Raw genomic sequence first — 25,416 nt, forward strand, 5'->3', positions numbered from 1 at the left:
GACTATTTGGGGCGTCCATCGTGTGGGAAAGGCGTTTATTGATAGCGGGTGCTGCTTTTGCGGATGATGTTGGCCTTGAAGCGGCGTTGGATATGAGTTCGAATAAGGAAGGCGGTGAGTGATAGAAAGACCAGTAGAAGTAAGAAGCGAAGATATAGAAGGGACTCATAATATAATATGGAGTAGTATAGAAGTCTATCACATTTTGCAAATGATCTGAGTCTATGTACCGAGCAGGGGTATACCCCCGTTCTATGTGCGTAAGAAACTTCACCAGCGATCTCACAGGTCAGCCTGCTCAGGAACAGGGCTCTTCAACTTTCCAGTTTGGAGTGCATCTCGCACATTCCCAATAGCCCACTCCTCCATAGCGGTTTGAGTCTGAAGCACGTCAGCCTTCTGTCATATCGGTCAGAAGAAAGGGAGCTCACCTCTACGGTCCAGGTACCCATGTGAGGAACAAGAAGTACCCTGGGGTTACGAACGAGACCAGGATGGATCTTAGGCTCCTCCTCGAAGACGTCGAGACCGGCAGAGTAGACCTTGTCGTTGTCGAGAGCTTCGACGAGAGCTGCTTCATCAATGACGGCGCCTCTGGCCGTGTTGACAATGACAACGCCGTCCTTCATCTTGGCGAATTCAGATTTGCTGATGATATGGTGAGTGTTTTTCTAACCAGTTAGATTTGAATCATATTAAGCGGGATAGTGAGCGCACTCACATTCAAAGGCAAGTTCAAGCTGATCACGTCACTAATCGACAGTAGTTTATCAAAAGTCACATATTGTGCTCCTTCCGACAATTCCTCACTCAACTGCCGACGGTTGTGATAGACAACCTTCATCCCAAACGCCTCTGCCTTCTTTTTCAAGTTGCGCCCAATGCCACCCATTCCTAGAATACCCAGGACCTTGCCTTGAGGGTCATGTCCGAGGATGGGTTGCGGCTGTCCACGCCATTTACCCTCACGCAATGCGGCCATACCATAGTTGAAGTTGCGCAGTGCACCAATAATCAGGAACATGTTCACATCGGCTGTAGCATCGTCGACAGCAGTGGGAGTGTTGGAGACCCGGATTGGCGGGTTCCGGGCACTGCAGGCGTGAACGTCGACTTGGTCATATCCTGCGCCGCAATGCGCAAGGTACTTGAGAGAGTTAGGGAGTGCATTCACCACCTCCTCATCGATCATTCCTGTGATAGCCACGGAGTCGAATGTGCGGTACGCAGCAACTACTCCGTCCAGCCTGCCATCGCGACATTCCTTGAGAAACTCCTCACGGCTAGTGGCGGTGGGTGCGACCAATTCACCAAGTTCGCTTAGGGATTGCCAGGTAGAATGCGCGCTGCGAATGTCAGTCGGAGCAACTCCGGTGGGCAATGAATGATAATCGTACTGTACAATCTTTCCAAGGAGGAGTATCTTGGGTCTGGAGTCGGCCATTGTAGAGTTTTTTGGGTGTGTGTTGTCTGTTCAAATTGTGAGCAAGAAGATATGAAGGGATTGATAGAGGAGAAATGCAGGTCTTACTCTGGTTGTTATCTCGGACGATAGAAAACGGAGAGTTGTGACCGAGAACGAGTCCCAGCCGGGCGTTGAGACCACTCAAAACGATAGTGACAAAATGCTGGGGATAAACCGATTACAAGCACATCAGTGTTAGTCTCCGAGAATACGACCAGAATGAAAGATGAAGAAAGGGAATGAAGAAGCGAAAGGCGAAGGAATGACAAGAGATTAGAAAATGTGCCCCACATGGCATTCCCCGCATCGGATGGCATCAGTATTTCCCAAAGCGGCAATTGTTTGCCCTTGTCCCAGGGCTGTCTGTTTATACTTGCACCTGCGCCAAATGCATAACAGATTCCAATATCTCATAGTATTATGTGAAATCCTTAACTGAGGTGAGACGCTCTCAAGGTATATAGGGAGAGATGCTTCTCCAGCCTCTCAATTCAATTCCCCGGACATCCTCCATACAAATCAACAAGATGCCGTATGCATGTTATGTGGATTCCCTCTGCCTACTGATATCTATTAACCACTGCACGTCTAGAAACTCACCATCCGCTATGCAAACGGAGTATTCTTTTATCATTATCTCGAAGATATCCAGAGTATGTAATACTCCCTCCTGCCACCGTCTGCTGTATACCACATCAAATCAATAGCCAGAGTGTTAGACACATTTGTGGCAATGAGCGTTTCTGTGGCAATTCCGTTGAACTCAGATCCACATGTTCCACTCGTTCAATATACTATGCAAGTGAGATCCTCCATACCTATGTATATATGCATACTGTGCACGCCTCTGACAACCTACCAGTCTGTTGTGCATCTTTGGTACCTTGCGGATGCGGTGATTGGAACTGGCCATCCGCTACAACAATGATGAAACCGCTTCTCAGTACACTGATAATTGGAGAAACGTACAGTCGCCATGTCCTGCTCTCAGCCATATCCATATACTTCTGACAATTCATCCACCAGAGTGGCGAACAAGTTTGCTGAAACGGGTGCTTTTGTATCGAGGGTAATCGAGTGGGTTATTAATGAATCACCTATCCAATCTGCTATGTATGTCTACCAGTACAGCCGCTGTTTCATCGTTCAAATACTAACACAGACCAGCCTAGCTGCAGCGCCTCATGTCGCATTGAATGGCTTGAAGAGGATTAAGCCGGAAGATGGCATCACGGTGGAGATTAATGTGATTAAAGAGGACAATGGCGATTACTATAGTGCATCTTTAAACTTGCCCTCATGGCACTATAAACGTACTATGTATATACATACAGGTCTCTTTCGATGATCCGAATAGTCTCAATCGAGCTTGAGGTTGAGGAGAATCGAGTTGTTTGCTAGTAGTACATAGCTTTAGATGGAATTTTATAGGATCGGAAAGTGCTTCTCTCATAGTAATATTTGCAGCTGAGAGAAGGCCAACTGTACTTGTAAATCTGCCAGTGAGCTTTCTCGTTCAGACTCAGCTGGGGTAGATTCTAAGATGTATGAAGCGAGACCTCCGCTGAATACGACCTTGAATTTACGTGGTTATGCCTGGTATCTTTAGGAACATCAATTACTGACAAATATCAGCTTCTACATGTCTCCGGATGTCTCTATGGAACAGCTGCAGAATATCAAGCTGGGAGATTTTCAACAATTGCTCTGTTCCGAGTAGAGTTTTATGTCTAGCTTGAAAGGAATTAAATACTACTACCATGATAATATTGAGCACCGAAATAGAGTATTTTGATAGTGACTTTAATTAGCGCTAATTCCAACGCCAAAATAGGAAGGAGATGCTATATTATCCCTCAACCAATACCCGAGTCCAATCGAATTTCCTCCATCGTCGTCTGAATGGTTCGACTCGTCTATCACCGCCCCGTTGCCACCGCCCCTGTCGCTTGATAATCTCTGGGCCTATATCCAACATGCCTCCAATAATCTCTCGGGCGAACAGATCGCCCTTGGGCCACTTGCTTTCATCCTCGACAACGTGGCCCAACCCACCATCTAACTCAAACCAGACATGGAAGTAGGGCATTTCTTTCACGAGGGAACGACGGAAGGCTGACCGTCCCAAGCCCTGTCTCGACTTGGCGAGAGTGTCGATAAGCTTCTGATGTTGGGACCATTCCGAGTCCGAGGAGAGAATTGCTTCTTTGAAGAACGCTGGGGATGTCTCTCCCAGATTGTATGGGAGTGGCACAGCTTCCATTGCTGCATGTTTCCGGCGTTGAGGCTGGGCGGCATTCTCGTAGAAGATCACGTCGCGGCCTTGTTCGTGATACATGCGGGTCAAGCTCTTCATGAAGTTGCGAATTTCCTCCCATTCATCATCGTCGCATTCCATGAGGTTGGTGCGATGTTGTATAGGAACAATGGTGACACATCCTTCATTCAGTTCGGGCTCTGTTGGGAGTGTCAAGAATACCCGCGTGGCCAGCGATACCACAGGTGCAATCGGTGGTGTATTCGTGTCCTCGTGATGGCAGAGGGGACAGTTGTCTAGGATCCGGTTCATCTTCTGGAAATCGTTGATGGCAGTGTTCTTGATATTGATTTCGGATCGATGCACGCGTCGAGCCAACTTGGAGGCGTTATCATCCATATACTCAAGATCATTCTGAACTCTAGTTAGTGATCACGCATTACTCTGGCAACAAGGAGGTAGACTCACCTCGAATTTGGAATCCTTTGCAATCCTGTCTGCCAACCGGCGTCCATCACCCCCAAACTGACCCCGGCTTCGCCGTTCCTCCTGAACCATATCTTCGATGCTCATGTCCTCGTTCTCCTCCACATTGCCTCGTTCCCGGCCTCTTTTGGTTTCAACCTGCTTGACTTCGTTCCTCTTTCCGGCCAACATCCGATTCTCCATCACACCAAGCACCACTACGTCGGATTCCTTGCGGTTAGCCATCGAGGCTGCAGCTGTGTTGTAACGTTCTTCAAGCTCAGCCACATCGGAAGAGCCCTTGAGTTTGGCTTTCATCATTTGGGCTTTGAGTCTGTTGAGGGCGGTTAGATCAAGATGTTGTGTGGTGTTTGCAGGCGGTTCAGTTTCGATCGGCTTGCCCTGGCCTTGGGCTTCGTGTTCTCGTCCTGGTGATCGGACGTGTTCGTGAGGTTCTCTCCGGACATCATTATCGAGCTTCCGCTCCTGAAAGAGCTCCCCGGACGGCTTCACTTTGCCCACATAGCCTTCGCCATAGGTCTCGCGACGATCCAATTCTGCTTCTTCTTCCCGCGCGTCATCAAATGAGCGCACATCTCCAAAACGATTGAAGGCGATTTCCTCCACCGATTTCCCAGTCTCCTCCGCCTCTCGATAGACCGCCTTGAGTCTCGTCATTCTCCATTGAGAGCCAGCATCGCCGAATTCGTAATCCACTTCATGTTGTGCCGGTTCCTCCTCGACCTCTTCAAGAGACTTTCCATCCTTCAAATCATGTAAATGGTTATTGATCTCCCGGTTGTGAATCTTCAGGTCGAAATCCGCCTGGAGCATCTTCGGCTGCGATTCCTGTAAGCGCGTCGAGTCGCGTCGGTTAACGTAGTCCAAGTCGAGGGCAGATGGAGCCTGCATCCAGTCATCCCGTTTCGGACGACTTGGTTCTTCCTGGACCACCTCTTTCACTGGCTCCCGTGTCTCTGCTGATCCATCGTCTCTGCTTTCGTGTCGGTGTCGGCGTTTGTGGGAGCGGTCACGATCGTCGCCGTGATCCGTGGAATTGCGCGAACGCTTATGGCGATGGCCATTCTCATCGCTGTTTCGGGACTCGCGGTCTCTTCTTTCTGATCCCCGTTCTCTGGATCGCGAGGAATGGCGATGGTGACGGTGTCGATGGTGCCTGGAGCTGCGGTCTCTGCTGCGGTCGCGGTCGCGGTGACGTTTCTCTCTGTTGTTCTTCTCTTGTCTTTCGCGACCTTCTTCGGCTAGAGCTTTTTCGAAATCCTCCAATGCCATTTTCTTGTTTTGATTGCAAGTGCTAATAGAAAGGAGAGTAAAAATACAGGCGGCGGAGTGGGATGACGTCTGGCCGGTCCAGAACTCCACCGCGATCCCCGCGACAAAAGAATTTCATCCAGAAAATTTTCGAGACAGCTTCACAAGAACGAGTGATCTCATTCAACTTTCTTTATATTTGTTATCTCACTGTACAGAACTTCGAAAAGAACACTAATTAGCTTTTCATCATGGCAACAACCCCTGTGTCTGTCGTCTGCGTCGGCATGGCAGGTAAATCATGGCTTCTCTCGAACCGGTCTCTAAGCTGGTACTGATATGGTCTCTCTAATATAGGCTCGGGGAAGACGACTTTCATGCAGCGGATAAACTCCTACCTTCATTCTCAGAAGAACATCCCCTACGTGATGAACCTAGACCCCGCTGTTTACTCCGTCCCATTCGAGAGCAACATCGACATTCGCGATTCGATCAACTACAAAGAAGTCATGAAGCAATATAACCTCGGGCCCAACGGTGGAATTTTGACATCTTTGAATCTTTTCGCAACAAAGGTTGACCAGATCATATCCCTTCTCGAGAAACGCGCCGCTCCGAACCCCAGCACCCCATCCGCAAAACCTATCGAGCATGTCCTTGTCGATACACCGGGGCAGATTGAGGTGTTCGTGTGGAGTGCATCGGGTACAATTTTCCTTGAAACCATGGCATCGTCGTTCCCGACTGTCATCGCCTATGTCATTGATACCCCCCGGACTAGCTCTACAAGTACATTCATGAGCAACATGCTCTACGCCTGCAGTATCCTGTACAAAACCAAGTTGCCGATGATCCTCGTATTCAACAAAACAGACGTGCAAGATGCGGAATTCGCAAAGGAGTGGATGACCGACTTTGACGCCTTCCAGCAGGCTCTACGAGAGGAAGAGGAGACAGGCGCATTCGGAACAGAAGGCAGTGCTGGAGGATTTGGCGCTGGGAGTGGATACATGGGGTCACTGCTCAACAGCATGAGTCTGATGCTGGAAGAGTTCTACCAGCATCTGAGTGTCGTAGGCGTGAGCTCCATGACGGGCGATGGTGTTGAGGATTTCTTTAAAGCTGTGGAAGAGAAACGCCAGGAGTTCGAGCGCGACTACAAGCCGGAGTTAGAACGCAAGAAGAAGGAGCGTGAGGAAGCGCAGGCAAACCGGCGGGAGGAAGAATTGGGCAAGTTGATGAAAGATATGAATGTTTCTGGTTCGAGCGGGCAACGACAGCCCCTGGTCACTGAGCCGGAGACGGTCAGTGAAGCTGAGGAGGAAGAGGAAGCAAAAGCTGAAATGGAGGATGATGATGACACGGATGATGAAGGTGTGGATGCCCCCCGCGCTGGAGATGATGATGAACTCTCGCAGCGATACAGGAGCGCGCTTTCGGAATCGCAAAAGGGCCCCGACCATGAAGATTACAGCTTTACCAGATATCTGCGCGCAAATAATATTAATGGATGATGGTGATGGTTTGATTCGGAGTTTGTATGAGGTTCGGAGAATTAAATGATGTTATGGTTCATTGGTTGATATTTATCCTGCATTCAATCCAGAACTACTTTTCATATGGATATCCCAATCTACATAGTCTACAAAATACAGCATAGTCATGGTTCATCCCGGTGCTTATTTTAAGAAATTTATGCAAACAAGACAAACAGCAATGATGTCATCGAGGATTCCGGCGATGTTATCATATCAACGTCTCCAGAGCTGGAATTGCTCCAACTTGCTGGATTCCACTATATTAAATGGACTGCGTTCCTCGATGAACCATTGAAATTACCCGCAACGATTTAATTTTTTGTTTTTTTTTCTTTACCAACATATAATTACAGCATAATGGATGTACGTCTTGTCTTCCTACAAGACTCCTACCATCGCGAAACAGAGCTGATGACCATAGGTTTTTTACGCCTATACCTACACAACAGCAGGATGGCTCTCCGTCCAGAGCGCAGCTCTAACAGTAGCACCGCAGATAATCATGACCGCATTGCTGGATGAAACCCGAACTCCAACTCGTGAGTCAAACGGAATCCCAAGATCTGCCAGGCTAGCTAGCTAACACACCCCAGCACTAGAAATCTACTTCGCCCGCACCCTCGGCTTTTCCCTCCTCACCCTCGCCGCCCTAGTCATTATGCTAACCGGCTCCATCCCCCTATCGACCACAGTCACCGAAGCCGTGACAACCGATGATTCAGACCCTAAAGCACCATACGCCGTCCCTACGCTGATGACGTCTACAATCTTCCAGGGAGTTTGTGCGTTCTATGCGTACACTTGGTATACTTTTAACGGACAGGCCGCATTTGCGGTGGGGGTGCTTGGGTATACGATTGCGGCTAGTATTGGGCTTTGGTGTCTTCTTTTTGCGAGCAGTCATGGGAAGATTAGTCGGAAGACTGGGGCTGATAAGAGGACGACGGGGTTTCCGTTCTCGAATAGTGAGGCGGAAAAGAAGCATGCTGGCAAGAAATTGTGAATGGGCTTGGGTTGATGTGGTCGAGGAGTGACCTTGATATCTTAAATGAAGTCCTAGAACTCTCGGACTAGTCCGGTCATTACAGAGTGAATTGTCATATAGCATGTATACTATGCGATATTTCTAAAATCAATTTGACAAAGTGTAAAACCGATATCAGTTGATATGTGAATTCAATTACCCCATCGCATCCATTGGGTACATTGCATACTTGACCGTCTCACGAAATCACGTGTCTTCGTGCGACCTCCCCTCTCCTCTCCCTCCTCTCTTACCACATCACCACCACCCCAGTCATCAGCATTGGGGCAGTGACTTGGGTATACCCACAAAGTACCCCGAAGCAAGGTTGACCAGTCTCGGGTTACTTGCCCAGGATGCAACATTTCGTGCTCCCCTGTCACTACTGCATCCGCCGATTCGATGATTATCCTTTCTGCTGAGATTTGATCCTGCCTAGTTGGTACTTCAAGCTACAAAGCAAACATGTCACTATGTACCTGGTGTCGGTTCCGAGTCGTCTGTAATGTTGCTTCTTTGGCACAGCCGCCCCGACATGAACCCTGATGCCAAGGCTAAGAGGCTGCTGGAATAACAAATGTCGAATAATTCACGTTCAAGGGGGTAATTGCTGCTAGCCAGCTTGCTCTACAACTTTAATACGGAGAGAAAATCTTTAGTATGCACGACATTGTTGCCGCCATATTCTTACTCGGAGTCGCCGCTCATTTTTCCCTTGACTGTCATGGCCTCTTGATATATACTAGAATAAAGAGAGAATTTGGAATGGCTTTCACATGCTGATTGGCATATGATATTCGCAGTATTGCGGAGATTTACAAGGTGCAACCACCTTATCACAAGCTTCAAAGACCCATGGGAATTAATCTTCCGGGCGTCTTAGCTTGTCAAGGTTCCAGAAAAGGCGTGCAGCCGTTGGCAGACGTTTTTTATTACGTTGGCAATGCTGTCATTGAAAAACCCCAGCAGGATGTTACAGCAGAGCCAAATAGTTCAAGGTCTACGGGTTTAGTCGGCCTTCGACATTTCGAAAACTCACTTGCACGACACTAACAGCCAGCAGACGTAATAATAGGGACGAGCTTGCGTGTCGCCTACCACGAGATATATCCAGGATTCGGGCATTTCTAGTTTCGAAATAGCATGCTCGAATGCAGGAACTTCCTTAAGCCCTCGCGGCAAGATATGAGCACATGCGCATATTTCCCGATTGCGGGGATGGTGCTGAGAGTGTAGTCAGCTGCAAATCCATTGTATGCATAGATAACCTTATAGGCGGAGCACAGAGGACAGCCCTGGAGCTGCTGTGTCACCTTCTTGGCTTCGAGGGTACACCTTCGTGCACCAATGCATTTGCTCATCAAGTGAGATTAACATGTCAGAGACTCAATTACAGGCAAGGATTCGAAACTTATAAATATGCTGCGATTGACGGATCTTACTTTACATACCCTACAATCCTGTCATTCAACTTTTGCCCTAAGCCAGTCACATCATGCATCTTTTCAAACGCGCCCTCGTGCTCTTCGGAGCATTGCTCCCAGCTGCTCTCGGGCATCCCATGATACAAGGGACGCATCAATCTCCAGAAAATATTCCCGGAAGATACATCGTTACCTTCAAGCACGGCTTGGATAAGGCAAAGGTTGATGCTCACACTACATGGGCCATGGACCTGCACAAACGCCATCTCGAGCGACGTGGTCACGCAGACGATGCATTTATTCCTATTGGCATTGAGAAAAACTACAAGTTCACCCGCTTTTCTGCGTACTATGGGTCCTTTGATGATGTTACCATCGAGGAAATCCGGAAAAATGAAGATGTTTGTTTCCATCATCCATGCAGATAAATATCACTGCTAATAATCAGCAGGTAGAGCACGTCGAACAAGACCAGATCTGGTACCTCGACGCCATCCTCTCCCAGGACAACGCTCCCTGGGGCCTGGGCAGTATCTCTCACCGCGGCGAACCAAGCACAAGCTACATCTACGACGACAGAGGCGGCGAAGGCACCTTCGGCTATGTAGTGGACACGGGCATTAATGTCGACCACCGAGAATTTGGCGGCCGCGCCAGTCTTGCCTACAACGCTGTCAACAACTCTGATCATGTCGATACTGTTGGTCATGGAACACATGTTGCGGGGACCATTGGTGGTGCTACGTTTGGGGTTGCTAAAAAGGCAAACTTGCTGTCTGTGAAGGTGTTTGCGGGAGAGTCTGGCCGGACTTCGGATATTCTGGATGGGTTCAACTGGGCTGCTAATGATATCGCTACGAAGAGGCGGACTGGCAAAGCGGCTATCAACATGAGTTTGGGTGAGTTCTCACTTACGCTTTAGGTGGAAGTAAGCTAATCGCACAGGTGGCGGATACTCATTCGCTTTCAACCGAGCTGTCGAAAACGCATACGACTCCGGCGTTCTTTCCGTCGTAGCGGCCGGTAACGAAAATGTACGCCCGTCCCCTATCCAGACTACTCAGCGTATACTAATCGTGCATATAGATGGACGCCCGCTTCACCAGCCCCGCCTCCGCCGAAAACGCCTTCACAGTAGCCGCCATCGACCGCAACAACTCCCGCGCCTCATTTTCCAACTACGGCTCCGTAGTTGACATCTTTGCTCCCGGAGTCGACATTCTCTCCGCCTGGATCGGCAATAGCACGGCTACTAACATCATCTCTGGTACATCGATGGCGACACCTCATGCTGTCGGGTTGGCGATTTACATAATGAGCCTTGAGAACCTAGATGATGCGAGTGCGGCAACTAAGCGGTTGAAGGAGTTGGGGACCAAGGATGTTGTTGCGAGGACTTCAGGGAGTCCGAATTTGTTGGCCTTTAATGGGGGGGCTGGGTCTGAGAATGGGTCTGAGTCTGAGAATGGGCATGGAGATGAGGATGAGGATGAAGGTTATTATGAGGACTGGCGGATGAATATGAAGATGAAGGTTGTGAGGAGGTGATGAGTATTTGGATTCAGGGCGGTTTCTCGGTCTGTTGATCTTGATGACTTTAAATTTGTGATTTTAGTTGGTGTTCGATACAAATACAATGATATTCTTCTATCATTTCCTTTGAGGTCCTAAAAATGATAACGACAATGATTATTGTGAGCTCAGTAATACTGTACGAGAATATAATCCCAGGAACAATCATTTACTTTCAGAACTCAGAGACTGATATCTCCATACCAAGCAATCAACGACTGCCGGCCATCGCCGGCACGTGCCATGGCGAGGCAGAGCTTTATATCCTTTCTACGAGTCTCTGGCGACAGGATAAGCTGGCAGCGCCATGATATTGCAAGGTTGAACAAAGGTGATAGTTGAAACACTGCATGTGAGGTACCCGAGATGAACCGCAAAAAAAAAAAAAAAAAGAAAAAAAAAGGCGTCCCATTACACGGACCACTGCTAAACTAACACTCGCATCAAGCCATTCGAATGAAGTACAGGTGCAGAAAAGGGTCCGGTCAGCCTTGAGCCCTAGTGCCGAACGCCAAAGTGCACCGCCACGGCCCGTTCCGCCATAAGGCCGATGAACAAATGAAGGCAGACTGCTTTACAGAGTAAAAATAACTAACGTAGGGTTGATTAAACTATACAATTGAGTTGGGATTTAATAGATAAGTGACGTCTGCACCGTCTGATTGCACTCATCATCAACGACAACACAATTCAATCTGCTCTCCAATCGAGAATTCAAACCAAACCAACCACTCTACAACTTCATTACTTCAGAATCCTTCCTAACAACTTCCTCCACAAAGGTTGCCACACCCATAATTCTTCTCGCCGCCTTTACCCTCGTCCCCTCAGCACTCACCGCACCAGCAGCCCCAAGTCCTCTACCATACCGATTTGGCGTGCTCTCAAACCCACCCCCGGCCCCCGTCGTCACGCAGGACATATCACCGGAAGAATTGAGCAAAAACACCAAGCGCGGCAACGATTTCACCTCCACCTCCTCCGTCAAACTCTCCACTACCTGTGCCAAAGACCTCCCCCAGAATCCCGGTAACTCAGACGAGCTCTTCCTCGAGGCAGCAAATTTCCGCGCCCGCGCGCAGCCCTGGTGCACGCAGATGAAAACCGGACTAAAGAATGAGGACAAAGCCTTTGCGCAGGAGAATGTCCAGGATACGTCGAATTTCGTGAAGCCAGATAATCTTAACCATGGGGTTTCGAGGGTGATTAAGGTCAACATGGGTTTGACTGAAGAGGGGAAGAAGGAGGTGCAGGAGGATGATAAAGCATAAAATGGGTTTTGTTTGTATGCAGTTGAAAATTATGGGACTAAGGGGGATGGATCCACTAAGGATCAGAAATATTGGAAGGGGATGAAGGGTGCTACTACTACTGGGGTTAAGGGGGGAAGTGCTAAGTTGAACTATGGGGGTAAGGAGCTGGGGTCGTTAAAGGTGGCTTATGAGTGATTTCGTTTTCTTTCCTTCTCTTGTGTGCATAGAATGATATGGTTTTAGGTGGCATTTACCGGTCTATTTAGCATGGTTTTAATTAGTTTATGGAGTTATGAGTCAATGCATGATTACTGAACTCCGGACTATTTCTATCTACCATAGTCATCTTGTAAGAGAGCTTCTACACTACTCATGATCTTACTTCTGGCCTACTAGATACATATGAAATGGCCCAAGCAACCACACGATACAAAAGCAGCAATAACATGCAATTCACCAACATAGCCCCCAGTCTCCAGCTTAGACCCCGTTAAGCACCACACCTCCTCTGTACAAATAGCCCCAAAACTCTCAATGGCATCCTGACAGATCAGAATTAAATCATCCTCATCCAAATTCTCGTCCCAGCTATTATTCAATTGAAAACCAATCGCGATACGCCAAGAAACATCGTATTTTAAAGTACCATTGTGCAGAGCCGTCATGGTTGACACATCTTTCTCGAGGACTTGTTTACCTAGACTTTTCAGGTCAGACTTTATTTCCGCGCACTAGGATGAGATATTGGAGTGGTAATTGAAAGCTCAGAGAAAGGTTGAGTGTCTCTTGTTTCTGTTGTTGTATTTAGGAAGCGAAAGGCACTATTGGGGTTAAGGGTGGAGCTGCTCAATTGGAAATTGGAGTGAGTATAAGAAAGAATGTGGCTATTGGTTCTGTTGCGCTGATTTATGCTCAATTGCTTTTTTTTTTTTTTTTTTTTTTTTTTTTTTTTTTTTTTTTTTTAATTACCAGTTGGGTGAGGGTGCTGGGCATACGGTTAGATGTCTATTTTAATTTCATATTATGGTGCTGTTTAGGAGCTCTACAATATATAGATAATCAATAAATGGGTCTATTGAATACAATGAATGCAAAATCCTCATTTTAGTCATTACATTACAAGATAAGCCAGAACCTCCTGTCACAGGAATAACAAAAGCAAGATAAACGGGCGAAGAAAGGTATCCGACTAAATAAGGGTAACCAAGATACATTAATGCGCCAACACTTTCAAAGCGCAACAAAGCATCCAGAAAGCCTGCCATAGAAAAGAACGAAATGGGAACACGAAGAAAAAAAGAAAAGAAAAGAGAGCGCCAGTACAATCATTGAGTTACACTCCTAGCAGAGTAGAAGTGCGAGTAGAACCGTGGTGTCCCGGGTATGCTGGGAGACTCTGGTGTCTGTGACCCATCGCTCAGATTGTAATTAGAAGAGCTGGTCGACGAGGCATTCTTGATGGGCCATGGTGACAGACAGGCACGAGGTGCCAGACCTTCTTGGCCACCAATTGCCGGGATACAGAGAACCTGCAGATATTGTTGGTTAATGTCAATGTGGCGAGAATTAAGGGGAAGTAACTTACCCATCCATCGTCAAAAGATTGACGGATGATAATAGATTGGCCTTCACGGAGATCCAGTTGTCCGACCTTCTTCGGTTGGAACGCAATCTCAACCCGATAGATGCTGGAGGAAGACGGTACCATACTGGTAATTGCCAACAGGTTCTGCCCATTGCCAGTGCGCGGAGAGTGTCCATTTTCTTGGGCTGCATTGTCTGCAACTCCATTGGACGGGGGCGAAGAGGGGGTACTAGGGCTGGTTTCCTGGGCTTTTTCACTTGGCTCCGCCTCGCTCTCCTGAGTGTTGTGCGAGAGTCCGGACTTCGGTTCAATTGATTCGGAGCTTTCCATCTGAGGCCGACCAGATACCACGCGCCGAACGGTTGGGGTTTGATCTCGTGCCATGCTTTCGCTTGGCGACACAACGAGGGTCGGAGTAGACTCGTTGTTAGCCGCTTTCTCTGCCGCAATAGAGTCATTCCGATCAGAGTCTTGACCGGATCTGTCTTCTACATCAACGCCACGGACGTAGATACCATCGTCGCAGGGATGGTGGATATGGCCCTGCTCCGGCATGGGTTCCTTCTCCGATTGCTGGTGATGGTTAAGCTTTGGCATGGCGAGGGAGCGGCGAACCGCGCTCAGCGCGCTCACACCAGTCCCAACAGCGGTCCCGAGGAAGTTGGTGCAGAATGGCGCACTACGCTGCTTGCTGTCGACATGGGATTGGCGGAAGGCATCATGGACCATCTTAGATCGATGCGCTTCGCGCTTCTGCTGTCGCTTTCTCCTGGCGATCCAGAAGATCACAAATCCTGCGACAAGTGCAACACCAAGAAGACCAGCAAGTGCCCCAGTTGCTTTGTGATATGACCCATCGTCCGAGTCTTTCGCTGCGGCAGGTGTCGGCGATGATGTGGCCGAGGATGTGGACGTGGTGCTAGGCAAAGTAGTATGGGTGCTCGCCGTTGTAGCCGCCGAGGTTGTGAAGCTCGATGTTGGGTGCATGGTCACCGTGGTCACCGTGGGAAGCGTAGGTGTGGGTTGCTGAGCTGTTTGCACGGTTTCAGCCGGGGTAGCATGGTGATTGGATAGGTTGTGGGCCTCGTTTTTTTGTGTCTTTTCTGTCCGGTGCTCGTCCGACAAGTCCGCGGCGTTGTCTTGTTGCTCGTGGCTCGATTTCACAGCTTGGTTGTTGTTGTAGGAAGACTGTTCATGGTTGGCGTTCGACGGGTTTTGCTGGCTTGGCTGAGACTGGGAGTCCTTTGCGTTCTGCTGCGACCAGGAGCTTTGCTGTTGACTATTGGTGTTGGCCGTGTCAGAGTGCGCTTGTTGCTGCGCCGAAATGGCCTGTCCTGACTGGGAATAGCCACTGTTGGACGCCCCTTGTTGGCTTTTTTCCTGACCGGCATTCTGGGCGTTGGAATTCTGCTGGTACGAGCCAGTATTGTGGGAGCCGCTTTGCCATCCGCTTTGAGATCCGCTATCGGACCCGCTCTGAGAACCACTGCTCTGGGAGCCAGTGTTTTGCGACCCGCTGTTCTGCGAGTTGGTGTTCTGAGATCCGCTATACTGAGAGCCGCTGTAAGTGCCAGTGTTCTGAGAACCGGTGTCCCGCGAGCTGCCGTACTGGGATCCACTGTATTGAGAGCCGTAGCTTTGAGAGCCAGTGTTCTGTTGATCCTGCTGGTATCCTGAAGCCTGTTGGCTTCCCTTGCTGGCCTGCTCAGCAGTATCTAGTGACGAGTCCTGTCGTGTGGTGCTACCCGTCTTGGCAGTGTAGGAACCATCATCTGCCCCCTTCTGCCCATTATCCCCAGCATTGTAGCTGGATGACTGGTAGTGGCCATCATCGTAGGAGCTGGCGCCGTAGCCCTGCACTACGCTGTCAGAATCTCTTGCAGCCAGTGCATGCCCGTCTCCAGCTGGACCTTCGGTCGGTTGGTGTCCCTGCGTGTATCTAGTCGGCGCCATGGTGTCGATTCACTTGGTCCGGTCGATTAGTCGAGAAAAGGAAAGAAAATGGAATGAATGAATGAATGACTGGTCGACAATATTAAGGAACGACTGAACGACAAGGGGAAAGAAAGACGAAAGAGCGAAAGAAAGAGCAAAAGACCTGCCAAGTGCCGACTACCTACCTATTACCTTTACACGACAAGGAAAGAGAAAGGGAGTCGAAGCCGAAGGCAAAAGAGGTTTCGTTGGGAATAAATGATATGGCAACCGGATACCAGGGGGGCGGAGGCGTTCATTCTCCAGCACAATTATGTACTGCTCGTAACGTGGCGACATTCAAAACATTGACCAAAGAGGTATAGACGTGGAATACCACTCAGCCCCGACTGACATTTGTCGATGCATCTTTGCGACTTGGAATGGAGCCAGGAATGGAGCATTGTTATGCGAACCGGTACACAGTACCAAGTTCACCACGACCCACTGTACATAAACAAGCGCTTCGAATAATTTAGTAATGGTTTCATGTCCTGCTCATGCTTGTCAGTTCCGATTTGCCGTACGAGCAGTCAACCCGTCAATTGACAGTAAACGTACTATTCTATTTCAGACGTCCTGCGCTGTAACTGTACCCTACATAGTACATCCAGGCAAGAGGGCACTTACATCCTGTCTGCTCGTCCAGCTCAAGCCAAAGCAAACTCCACGGTCTGACCATTGAATATCTATTCCGTAGATCTTGCGCCACTGTGAGCTGGGATCGAGGCTGTGGAGGAGAGATGTGATTGGAATGCTCGATGCTTGTCTCGCGTCGGCAGTTATGGCTCTTTGTCAGATCTGAGTCAGCAGCTGTCAAGCATCCATGTCCATAGACTACAACTTTTATGCTGGTACGGTAGTATAGGTAGTCGGAACAATAATTATTAAATTTAGTGTTGCCGTTTCACGATGCTCTCTTTCCTTAGCTTTCTTTCCCCCCCAAAAATGTCAATGAAGATCGGTCACATGACATAATACCACGGCCTTACCTTTTCGGGATTACCACAACAACCTACCTTACCGCAACATACCAGAAACAAACTGTTTAGCAATTTTGTGTATATGCACCATATACAGTAAATTTCTCATATATGTCATGCCGTCCACCCCCCTTTCATGAACTGAATTCCCCAGCCAATGACCTCTGAGCTCGATGCCCCCTGCTCGATGTCGGCTTGCTCTGCCGTGTCAAGGTAACAGTAAATTCAAATAATAGGAATAATGAGCTGCATACCTATCAGCTCATCGCTATTAGATGTTTGGTTCCGGCCTACTGGTAAAGTGGTATTGTGCGAGGTACCAATTGTGCCTTGCAGATGGTTGTTCCGCTCTCTCGGTAGATGCCAATAGGCAGAAGTAGATACAAGCCTGTGAATAGCAGGAGCTATTCGTAGTACAGTAATCTATTTTATTCCCATGTACATGTGCATTAGAATAGCTTTGTCTGTTAGAATCTAACCTCTTGTATAGAGACGGTATATACTTCGCATCTGTATAGTCGAAATATACGTACCAGCAACAGTGATGTATATAAATCACTTTAAATAGTATATGTTGTTGTTTGAATATGTGCGGAATATTTGGCGTTAAATAGAAAAGTTAGTGTTAGATATAGTTATATCTCACGTTTGACATAAGTTACATACTTAGGTCATACATATATCAACCTCGATCTACTTTACCACACTATTATAACATTTCACATCACGGACGGAATCAATTAGTAAGGGCTCTATTTGCTCATATACGGGTTTTTCCTGCTCCTCATCTCTTCCTTCTTTTATCCCGCAGAATCATATCACATACACGTACATGATGCTCACAAGAACTACTATGCGGACCTGCAGTCATCTCTGCGGCCACCCCTTCTTTCATTGTAGATTTAACTAAATGGTCATTTCATTGTAGATGTTATAAGCCATATAAGCGATTTGTCTAAATCCAGACAGCCTCCTATCCAAGCAAGACAAGAAGACCCAGATATACCTATACACGGATATGACAATGGGAGGAAGAGAAATGCACCCGGAACGCCGGAAGTCTGTCATATATGTCCCAGTTGCAGACAAAAAAGGAAAATCAAACTCCATAACCCTCTAAAAGCCTCCTCCCAGAAGATTCATAAGAAAAATAGAAAAGACGTATATGCGTCAAGCGTCAGGCTCCGCCACCCCAATTGACAGGCAGAAAACAGAAAAAATGCAAACATGCAAAACGCTTTTCTTTTGGTACAATATGCAGCAAGAAGAAAAAAGAAGCAAGAAAGAAAAGGGAAAATTATGTGCACACCTACTCCCGAGACACAAACCACGACCGAACAGCCATCCCGCATATCCGTTTCGAGACCTGGGTGGTACCGCTTCCGTTGGCTTGCTGTTCTAGGAACTTTTGCGCCACAAAAAGTTTCGCTCCCGCATCTTTCTCGTTGGTCGTGATCGGCTGGGGAAGACTGTGCGGGAAATCTGCCCACCGTTGTCCAAGGTGGCGGGCAATAGCAATCGAGTAAATCACGTCACGGTTTTCAGTTGTGTCCAAAAGGGTCCGGCAACGGGCCAATGTGTCATCGATCTCCTTGGCGGAACTGGCTTCGTTATCGTGGAGAGTCAAGAAGTGGCCGAGGCAACTCCAAAAATCCAATGACCGCTGTGTGATTTGAACTGTAAGCGCTGGCGGGTCGGCTGCGGGTTGGCGAACGGGGAACTGCTCCAATGGGTTGGTCTCCACGTGATCGCCGGTAAGTAAAGCCTCCATGACATCGAGACGCTTCGAAGCCGCCAGCAGATCAAAGTCTTGCCCATGGTTTCCGTTCGACATGTTCATTACGTGGCGGCACAAGGTTATGGTGCTCCAAATGACCGATGCCTCAAAGCTCTCCAATCGAGCGACAACATTGGGATCCTCGAGATTTCGGTCATTGAACGCGTCGATCAATGCGGAATATTCTGCCATAAGTTGCGCATTCGCCATAACATGAGGTAGGGCTTTCTGTTGGAACCACGGGGTCTCGAAAAATCGATCAATGGCGGGAGCATATGTCGCGAGAAAAACAGCTTGGATTTCTTCGAGGCGACCAGGCGGGAGAGCAGTGACGGGATGAGGGGGTGGGGGAGGGATGCCTCTAAGCGCAAGTAGGTCGCTAATCTGAACTTGTTTCACTTTGCGAATGTCAGTAAACGCAGGATACTTGGGAAACTAAGAGAAGATAACATACCGCTCGCATTGATGGGGGCTTGATAGAACCCATCAGTGACATTTGTCGCATGCTGCACGCTGGCCATGTTCCCAGGATTGTTATTCTGCTCCAACGATGGGTCAATGGCCGCGCTGTAATTGAATTGACTTTGTTCTGTAGATGACGGCGCAGATGACTCGGACGGTAGGGATGGTGCGAAAGGTTGAGAGACTGCAGGTACGTAGCCAGGAGGCGCCGCAGGGTAGGAGGCGCTGGTGGGGGGTTCCTGTGGGGTGACAACCAGCGAAGGAGACGGATTGGGAGCCGGTTGAATCGCAGATGGCGTCGAAGATTGCGGTCTGAAGACAGGGTCGTAACCTAAACAGTCACGTTTGCTCTTGACGCAGTTTCGACAAACAGGATGCCCTTCGTCACACTAGAAGATGAAAAAAAAAAAGGAATGCAATTAGAAAAGATGCGACAATAAACAACCGACCCAGAGAAAAGAAAAAAGAAAAGAAAAGAAAAAGACAAAAGGGTGAGTAATTAAAAAGTAAGGAAAAACAAGCGACTCGGCCAGCGCGGGCGACAATAATAGCGGGGTTTGCGGTGGGCGATTTGCAGAACAAGCGAGAGATCCCCGCGCCCGCATCGCTTGTCCAAACGACCGTCATATCTAGGGTTTTGCATATGTTCAAGATTTCTATTCATCACATACCTTGATTCTTCGCTTGCGACATGTCAGACAACCGGTCTTCGTTCTGCGCTTGACCTCCTTCTTGTGTCTGCTCGACATCATTTTACTAGGGTCTCCTGGGAGCTGATAGCGCATTTGAGCATTGTTCATTTGCGACACATTCGTCGGGTAACCTGCCATATATTGGCCTGCTGAAGACATTGGAGGCGAGTTTGACGGCATGGGGGACCCAATAGGGGCTTGGGGGACATGCGCCTGCTGCCCTTGGACACCATTGTGATCCATAGTACCGGTATTCATGGGTTGGCCTCCCTGTAAGCTGCCTTGCTGTTGATATTGCGGCTGATATTGCTGCGGTTGTTGCGGTTGCTGGTACTGCTGCTGTGGTTGATATTGTTGCTGAGGAGCTTGTTGATACTGCTGTGGTTGTTGCTGCGGTTGATACTGCGGCTGCGTCTGTTGTTGTGGTTGATATTGTTGGTACTGTTGATATTGTTGCTGTGGTTGCGGCTGTTGGCTTTGCTGTACTTGCGGTTGTTGCGGTTGTTGCTCCTGGCCTTGCGGCTGCGGTTGTGGGGCTTGATACTGCGGTAGTTGCTGCTGTGTCTGCTCAACTGGCTGCTGAGGGTATTGGTAGGTGCCATTAGAGGCCGACTGATTTGTTTGGTTTGCAGGGGTCGATTCATGAGACGAATCTGCCTGCTGCAGGTCACCGTTGGACTCTCCAGGCGCAGATGTAGAAGCCCCCGACTGTGCACCTTGAGTATCGTCGTGTCTCAGCTCAGAGAAGAATGAGTGGTCCGTATGTAGATTGACCTCAGCAGGTAGTGTCGTATCCAGCGGAGGCAAGGAAGTATCGATCGATGGTAGCGCTGGTACCGATGAATCGAAGGCCGGTAAGGATGAATCGATCGCAGGTAATGACGAATCCATGGGTGGCATGGTCTTATCAATAGTTGGTAAAGTCGAATCTATCGTCGGTAGCGCTGGAAAGGACGATTCTGTAGCGGCCGGTGCGCTCGTTGTCTCTGCAGCTGGGGCATTCTGCGACTCGGTTGACTGCTGCTGGGCCGACTCGCCAGGTGTGTTGGCAGATTCTGTAGGCTCCGTCATATCCAACAATTATTTTATACCAGGCAAAATCTAGGGAGCCGAGTGGATTTCCTCGAGGTATTCGCGTGGTGCAGAGGTCACTGATCGGAAGAGCGGTTGTCGAATTTTTTTTTTTTTTTCTAAGAAAACCAGAATCGTTAGTCTTAAAATCCTAACCCAAGATTGAGTACGCCAACGCCAGCACTCAGACACAGTAACCGTCGGCCATTTCCATTGTCAAGAAGAGAAGAGAAGAGAAGAGAAAGAAATGATAGATTGCTCTTTCGTGGAATATTTGCAGATCGGAGATGGGGACCGCATCGTAGCCGGAGACGACTGCAGGCGCAGAAACTGCCAACCCAGCAGAAGAGCTCTCCAACCCTTCTCAACCTGACTATACACAAGGCCTCCTCCGTGTAAGTCCGTATGCAAACCGCATACACGCCGTGGTATCCAAATGGGGAGCTGAACGCGACCGGGGATGTCCAATTCCGCATGGCGGAGGTCGAAGCAATTCGCGACATAACATACATCCCCAATGCAAATATCTTCCCTCGTGCAGGACCGGACAATGCAATGACAATAGTATCCTTCGAGAAGCAGATGACCGTAGCGTCCGAGAGAGCAGATATAATGGCGTACGAGGAGGAAAGATCAAAACAGGTCAGGTCGCAGCTCGTTTACTTACCAGGGAGACTTTGTACTCGTCGATTAAGCGAAAAAGAGAAAAGCGAGCCGAATAAATTTTATTCCACCAAATCTCGCGAACTCGGGACCGAAGAGGATACTCTGCTCATTTGAGTGAGGGAAACAATAGAGAGGAGGAGAAAAAAGAGTGATGCACCCCCGAAGTTGTTGCGCGAGCTGGACTGGCTGAGCTCCGGGAGAGAACAAGATGAAGTCCGGACAAAAAAAAAAAAAAGTAGACAGTGGCAACCACCAAACGCTGTGAATAGCAGTAGACAGTGATACTAAACACAACACTTTTATATAGCATCACCATTCGAATATTAATTTATTTTTCATTGAAAAAGGCACTTCAATTGAAATTTACTTTTCTCTTCTGAAAATATTAAATTCTATCAATTGTATACTCCGTACTGTGGACAACAATATATCTCTTCTGTCACAGCACATCTCAACTATATAAAAGACCATACACCTGACACTGCCTATTGATCTTCTAAGTATAAGTTCCTAAGCATTGCTCATGAGTAGCACCAGTACGCTGTTTACTTCAGTTAAATCATAGAGCTCTGAAAATACCCCAGTGCCTCGATAGGAATTAGAAGTAGTCATGAGTCGTGTACATGCCTGAGCTTAGGCTTGCCCCGTACACTCGATCAGTCATGAACTGAAGATAGAGACCCATCACGGTTTCCGTGGTCGTACCACCCTGGTACTGGTATAGATATTCACGATTGATGCTGGTGAGACGAATCCATTACAACTATTACTTCCGCATGGCCTTCGGTTTGCGCTTCTTAAATACCACTCCTCCGGTCGGTTTTGGCTCTTCAGTCTCATTCTTGACCGGTGTAGCAGTCGAAGTGGTATCAGACGGCTCTTCTTGTTTGATAGGAGCTTGCTCAGACTCCGGCGCCGCCGCAACAGCAGCAGCCTCATCACCCTCACTCTTTGTCAGGGCATCATCAGCTGCTTCCTTCTTCACACCCTCCTCTGGCCCCTCATCCTCCTCGGAAGGCCTAACCTTCTTAACATTCTTTGTAGACGCAAGAAGCGCATCCAAATCTTCATTCTCACCCTGACCACCGGGATATTTCCGCATCGTCGATCCCCATCCCTTACTAATAAATTGTTCAGGTTCCTCCTGTTCTTCTTCCTCATCTGCATCTCCCTCAGCCTTGCGCTTGCGCACCCCGATTGATTTCGACGCCGGGTTCCCTTTCTCATTATCATCCCGAATCACCTTTACAGAAGTAGTCTGCCAATCACCCGCCAGCGCCATATCCCGTCTATACTCTTCCGGAATCGCAACGCCCATTTCCACCAACTGCGCCATCTGCTTCTTCCTTTCATCCAACGAACCCGGTCGTTCGTGCGTTGGTGGCGGTGGAGGAGGCGCGGTGGTCCGTTTCCCAGGCGGCGCATTGCCGGAGACGGTTTGTTTTAATCGTTCGACTTCATTCTTTGCTCTTTGTGAATCACGTTGTTCGCGCTCGTTGTCGCGGTGAATGTCGCGGAGGAAGCGTTTTAGGCTGGATTGATGTTTTGCGCTGGCTTCGTGTTGGGATTTCTCGAATGAGGTGTCGCGGATATAGATCTTGCACTGTTTGCACCAAAATTTGGGCTGTTGTTGTTAGAAGGGTATGATGATAGATAAGAAGGGAAGTAACACCTACTGCTGATTTCCAGTACTCCGCCATGGTTGTTTGAATATATCGCAGTGATAGGATCGTGATTGATAGCGATGCGATATCTGCGAGCGATGGACGTAATTGTCCTGATCGGGTATAGCGCGTTACGGGTCATCCTCGGTTCATAAAGTTCTCTATGTGTATATTTTATGTTCACTATTCTCAGAACTACAAGTCTATTATATCGTAACTCATAATATCACATCTCATCAACTCAAAAAATCTACCCTAATCCTCGCCTCATCAACATCCTGCAACCAAAACCCAATATCTCTTGTAGAATCCACCAACTCAACCTCTCTCTTAACAAACTTTGTCTCATCCGCAGCAGCATCCCCGTTATCCATCCCCTCATCTTCACTATCCCACTCCTCTTCTTCCCTATTTACTTTGCTTACCGGATCCAGTTCATCGGTCTCCCAGGTTAAACGGAATTCAAACGGTGTCAGACCGAAGAGACGGGAGACGAGAGCTTTGACTTGGTATGTATCGAAGGAGCGTGGAATTTCTTTGGTCTTGATGGTTTCTTCTTGTGAGCATAGACGGAATGCCATTTTGACTAATCGCGCCGCGACAGATCGGGGGTCTACTGCAGGACCTGATTTCTCTGCCCGTCTGATGATGGGCTCGCCGTGTTTCTCGCAGAGACCCCGGTATCGAGGATGTTTTGATATAATACCCTTCTCTACATCTTCTGGGAATGCAGAAAGTTCCTTGCCGATGAGGGAGAGGTAATATAGCTCACCATTAGTCCGATCCTGCGGGGTGATGCTACCGTAGTTGAGTATTTGAATGGAAGGCAGCCGTGCGAGAGTAAGCATATATGCTTCGTCGACGGTCATGGGCCTCTCGGGCATGTTCGTGATGATTGTTGATGCCACAGGTTGGTTGTATAGGGGGTTCCCGGATATGCGGAGGGATTGTAGTCCGGGGAAGACAAAGGAGAGTGCATTAATGAATGACCACGAGCTGACCTTGTTGTATGATAGATCGACGAATTCGAGGCTGGAGGAGAATAGAAAAGGGTCTTCGGCCGCACCGGGGCGGTTGACATTTTCGATGCAGTTTCCACGTAACGAAAGACGTTCCAGCTTGGGAAGAGCTGTAAGCTCTCGCACAGACGACAACGAGTCGATTTTATTGTGCTCCAATATTAATGTGGTGATGGTCTTTGAAATTGGTGTTGAGACCTCATTAATCTGATTCATGGAGACTGACAGCGACGTCAGTGCTGGGAATTGATACGACAATCTCGATAACTGAGAATGTTAGCAGGTTATCATGGAGTATATCACATTCATCAACATACCTCTTCCCAGGAGAGAAGAGTCTCATTCAGATGTAGCTCCGCAATTTCCTCAAATCTAATACTCTCCTCAACCACCCCAAATCGATTCCCACTGCCCAAGTCAGTATACCATGAGGATCCATTCGGGGAATGCAACTTACTTCAACTTCAACACCCTCAGCCGCTCAAGCCGCGCACATATATCCTTAATATCCCTCCATCGGCTGACCAAGCACCGACTAAGATCCAACTGGACAATCTTTGGACAAGTCTCTTCAATCTCGCGGCATGCCTCCCCTCTCATTTCCAGCCCTCCTATTTTCTGAACCCCATCCTCTGCTTGGACGCCAGCAATACGCAACCCATCTAGCAAGACAATCTTCAACTCCTGCAACTCGGCAAGTTTCTTCCTGATCTTGTCAAAGCCAACTTCTTCGACGACCTTGCTGCTGAACTTGATCGGGTCGTGGAGGGAACCACCGCCACCTCGTTTCTGTTGCACAAGCCCCTGATCCACAAACTCAGATGCGTATTTCTCCCTCAACGCCTCGAGGAATCCCCTAGGCTTATCCGCCGGCCGAGATGGACGTACAAATGACCCCGGCGTGGCTTCTTTATTCCTGCCTAGTGTTTGTTAGCATCATCCATATATCACAATCCAGGGGTTGGGGAAATACATGTAAAATATCTCACTCCATTATGCTCCCCAGAATGCTTTCCCCGTGCTGGGTTATCCCATTCCACGCCTAGCCAATCGCCGCTGGTCCCTTCGACTTTACCCACGTAGCGGATCGTACACAGGTTACCATCATATGACCGACGCTGGTTTATAGCGAAGTCCATTGTCCATAGATTTATGGTCTATATAATCAGCGATATCAAGTTGATGGGAATAAACTCGCTGGTTATCCTGGGGCTATCCAATCGCAGCGCTATATTCGCTTATATAATCTCGCG

The 25,416-nt window shown here is 48.5% G+C and overlaps 12 protein-coding genes across 12 annotated transcripts; 4 read left to right on the plus strand and 8 right to left on the minus strand.

Annotated features, from left to right (window-relative positions):
- Window positions 1–159: 159 nt before the first annotated feature.
- On the minus strand, window positions 160–1,719 carry EURHEDRAFT_415038 (D-mandelate dehydrogenase-like dehydrogenase). Its single transcript, XM_040782584.1, has 5 exons — window positions 1,532–1,719; window positions 1,398–1,470; window positions 722–1,346; window positions 432–671; window positions 160–381 (listed from the first exon to the last, which is right to left on the minus strand). The coding sequence occupies exons 2-5, from the start codon at window positions 1,442–1,444 to the stop codon at window positions 283–285; spliced, it is 1,011 nt and encodes a 336-aa protein (XP_040636367.1). The 5' UTR covers window positions 1,445–1,470; window positions 1,532–1,719; the 3' UTR covers window positions 160–282.
- Window positions 1,720–1,869: 150 nt separating this feature from the next.
- Window positions 1,870–2,845, plus strand: EURHEDRAFT_175159 (uncharacterized protein). Its single transcript, XM_040777863.1, has 5 exons — window positions 1,870–1,997; window positions 2,058–2,263; window positions 2,328–2,430; window positions 2,492–2,578; window positions 2,633–2,845. Exons 2-5 carry the CDS (start codon window positions 2,239–2,241, stop codon window positions 2,811–2,813), a joined length of 396 nt encoding a protein of 131 aa, XP_040636368.1. The 5' UTR covers window positions 1,870–1,997; window positions 2,058–2,238; the 3' UTR covers window positions 2,814–2,845.
- A 317-nt stretch (window positions 2,846–3,162) lies between these two features.
- EURHEDRAFT_415040 (putative cell cycle control protein (Cwf19)) lies at window positions 3,163–5,506 on the minus strand. The gene is made up of 2 exons (XM_040782585.1): window positions 4,191–5,506; window positions 3,163–4,136 (listed from the first exon to the last, which is right to left on the minus strand). Exons 1-2 carry the CDS (start codon window positions 5,478–5,480, stop codon window positions 3,315–3,317), a joined length of 2,112 nt encoding a protein of 703 aa, XP_040636369.1. The 5' UTR covers window positions 5,481–5,506; the 3' UTR covers window positions 3,163–3,314.
- A 130-nt stretch (window positions 5,507–5,636) lies between these two features.
- Window positions 5,637–7,119, plus strand: EURHEDRAFT_415041 (putative ATP binding protein). Its single transcript, XM_040782586.1, has 2 exons — window positions 5,637–5,753; window positions 5,817–7,119. Exons 1-2 carry the CDS (start codon window positions 5,711–5,713, stop codon window positions 6,971–6,973), a joined length of 1,200 nt encoding a protein of 399 aa, XP_040636370.1. The 5' UTR covers window positions 5,637–5,710; the 3' UTR covers window positions 6,974–7,119.
- A 45-nt stretch (window positions 7,120–7,164) lies between these two features.
- Window positions 7,165–8,181, plus strand: EURHEDRAFT_415042 (uncharacterized protein). The gene is made up of 3 exons (XM_040782587.1): window positions 7,165–7,360; window positions 7,419–7,536; window positions 7,591–8,181. The coding sequence occupies exons 1-3, from the start codon at window positions 7,355–7,357 to the stop codon at window positions 7,998–8,000; spliced, it is 534 nt and encodes a 177-aa protein (XP_040636371.1). The 5' UTR covers window positions 7,165–7,354; the 3' UTR covers window positions 8,001–8,181.
- A 1,198-nt stretch (window positions 8,182–9,379) lies between these two features.
- Window positions 9,380–11,085, plus strand: EURHEDRAFT_532684 (S8 family peptidase; the record flags this gene model as incomplete). Its single annotated transcript, XM_040787231.1, has 5 exons — window positions 9,380–9,846; window positions 9,897–10,344; window positions 10,391–10,479; window positions 10,532–10,884; window positions 11,061–11,085. Exons 1-5 carry the CDS (start codon window positions 9,517–9,519, stop codon window positions 11,083–11,085), a joined length of 1,245 nt encoding a protein of 414 aa, XP_040636372.1. The 5' UTR covers window positions 9,380–9,516.
- Window positions 11,086–11,623: 538 nt separating this feature from the next.
- EURHEDRAFT_415044 (uncharacterized protein) lies at window positions 11,624–12,560 on the minus strand. The gene has a single exon (XM_040782588.1). It carries the CDS (start codon window positions 12,234–12,236, stop codon window positions 11,751–11,753), a length of 486 nt encoding a protein of 161 aa, XP_040636373.1. The 5' UTR covers window positions 12,237–12,560; the 3' UTR covers window positions 11,624–11,750.
- A 1,035-nt stretch (window positions 12,561–13,595) lies between these two features.
- EURHEDRAFT_404854 (uncharacterized protein) lies at window positions 13,596–15,808 on the minus strand (the record flags this gene model as incomplete). The annotated part of the gene is made up of 2 exons (XM_040780341.1): window positions 13,596–13,799; window positions 13,856–15,808. 2 exons carry the CDS (start codon window positions 15,806–15,808, stop codon window positions 13,596–13,598), a joined length of 2,157 nt encoding a protein of 718 aa, XP_040636374.1.
- Window positions 15,809–16,399: 591 nt separating this feature from the next.
- On the minus strand, window positions 16,400–17,491 carry EURHEDRAFT_404855 (uncharacterized protein; the record flags this gene model as incomplete). Its single annotated transcript, XM_040780342.1, is given in 7 exon segments — window positions 16,400–16,419; window positions 16,460–16,680; window positions 16,822–16,844; window positions 16,864–16,873; window positions 16,940–17,012; window positions 17,067–17,216; window positions 17,479–17,491. The coding sequence occupies 7 exon segments, from the start codon at window positions 17,489–17,491 to the stop codon at window positions 16,400–16,402; spliced, it is 510 nt and encodes a 169-aa protein (XP_040636375.1).
- A 530-nt stretch (window positions 17,492–18,021) lies between these two features.
- EURHEDRAFT_175258 (putative C6 finger domain protein) lies at window positions 18,022–19,408 on the minus strand. Its single transcript, XM_040777864.1, has 2 exons — window positions 19,044–19,408; window positions 18,022–18,987 (listed from the first exon to the last, which is right to left on the minus strand). The coding sequence occupies exons 1-2, from the start codon at window positions 19,108–19,110 to the stop codon at window positions 18,122–18,124; spliced, it is 933 nt and encodes a 310-aa protein (XP_040636376.1). The 5' UTR covers window positions 19,111–19,408; the 3' UTR covers window positions 18,022–18,121.
- A 2,445-nt stretch (window positions 19,409–21,853) lies between these two features.
- On the minus strand, window positions 21,854–23,197 carry EURHEDRAFT_525214 (putative formin binding protein). Its single transcript, XM_040786945.1, has 2 exons — window positions 23,157–23,197; window positions 21,854–23,104 (listed from the first exon to the last, which is right to left on the minus strand). The coding sequence occupies exons 1-2, from the start codon at window positions 23,178–23,180 to the stop codon at window positions 22,247–22,249; spliced, it is 882 nt and encodes a 293-aa protein (XP_040636377.1). The 5' UTR covers window positions 23,181–23,197; the 3' UTR covers window positions 21,854–22,246.
- A 159-nt stretch (window positions 23,198–23,356) lies between these two features.
- EURHEDRAFT_505693 (putative tubulin-specific chaperone) lies at window positions 23,357–25,383 on the minus strand. Its single transcript, XM_040785840.1, has 4 exons — window positions 25,137–25,383; window positions 24,621–25,083; window positions 24,481–24,571; window positions 23,357–24,430 (listed from the first exon to the last, which is right to left on the minus strand). The coding sequence occupies exons 1-4, from the start codon at window positions 25,300–25,302 to the stop codon at window positions 23,381–23,383; spliced, it is 1,770 nt and encodes a 589-aa protein (XP_040636378.1). The 5' UTR covers window positions 25,303–25,383; the 3' UTR covers window positions 23,357–23,380.
- Between the last annotated feature and the right edge of the window lie 33 nt (window positions 25,384–25,416).

The sequence above is a fragment of the Aspergillus ruber genome, assembly GCF_000600275.1.
Source record: "Aspergillus ruber CBS 135680 unplaced genomic scaffold scaffold00025, whole genome shotgun sequence".
Classification (NCBI taxonomy): domain Eukaryota; kingdom Fungi; phylum Ascomycota; class Eurotiomycetes; order Eurotiales; family Aspergillaceae; genus Aspergillus; species Aspergillus ruber.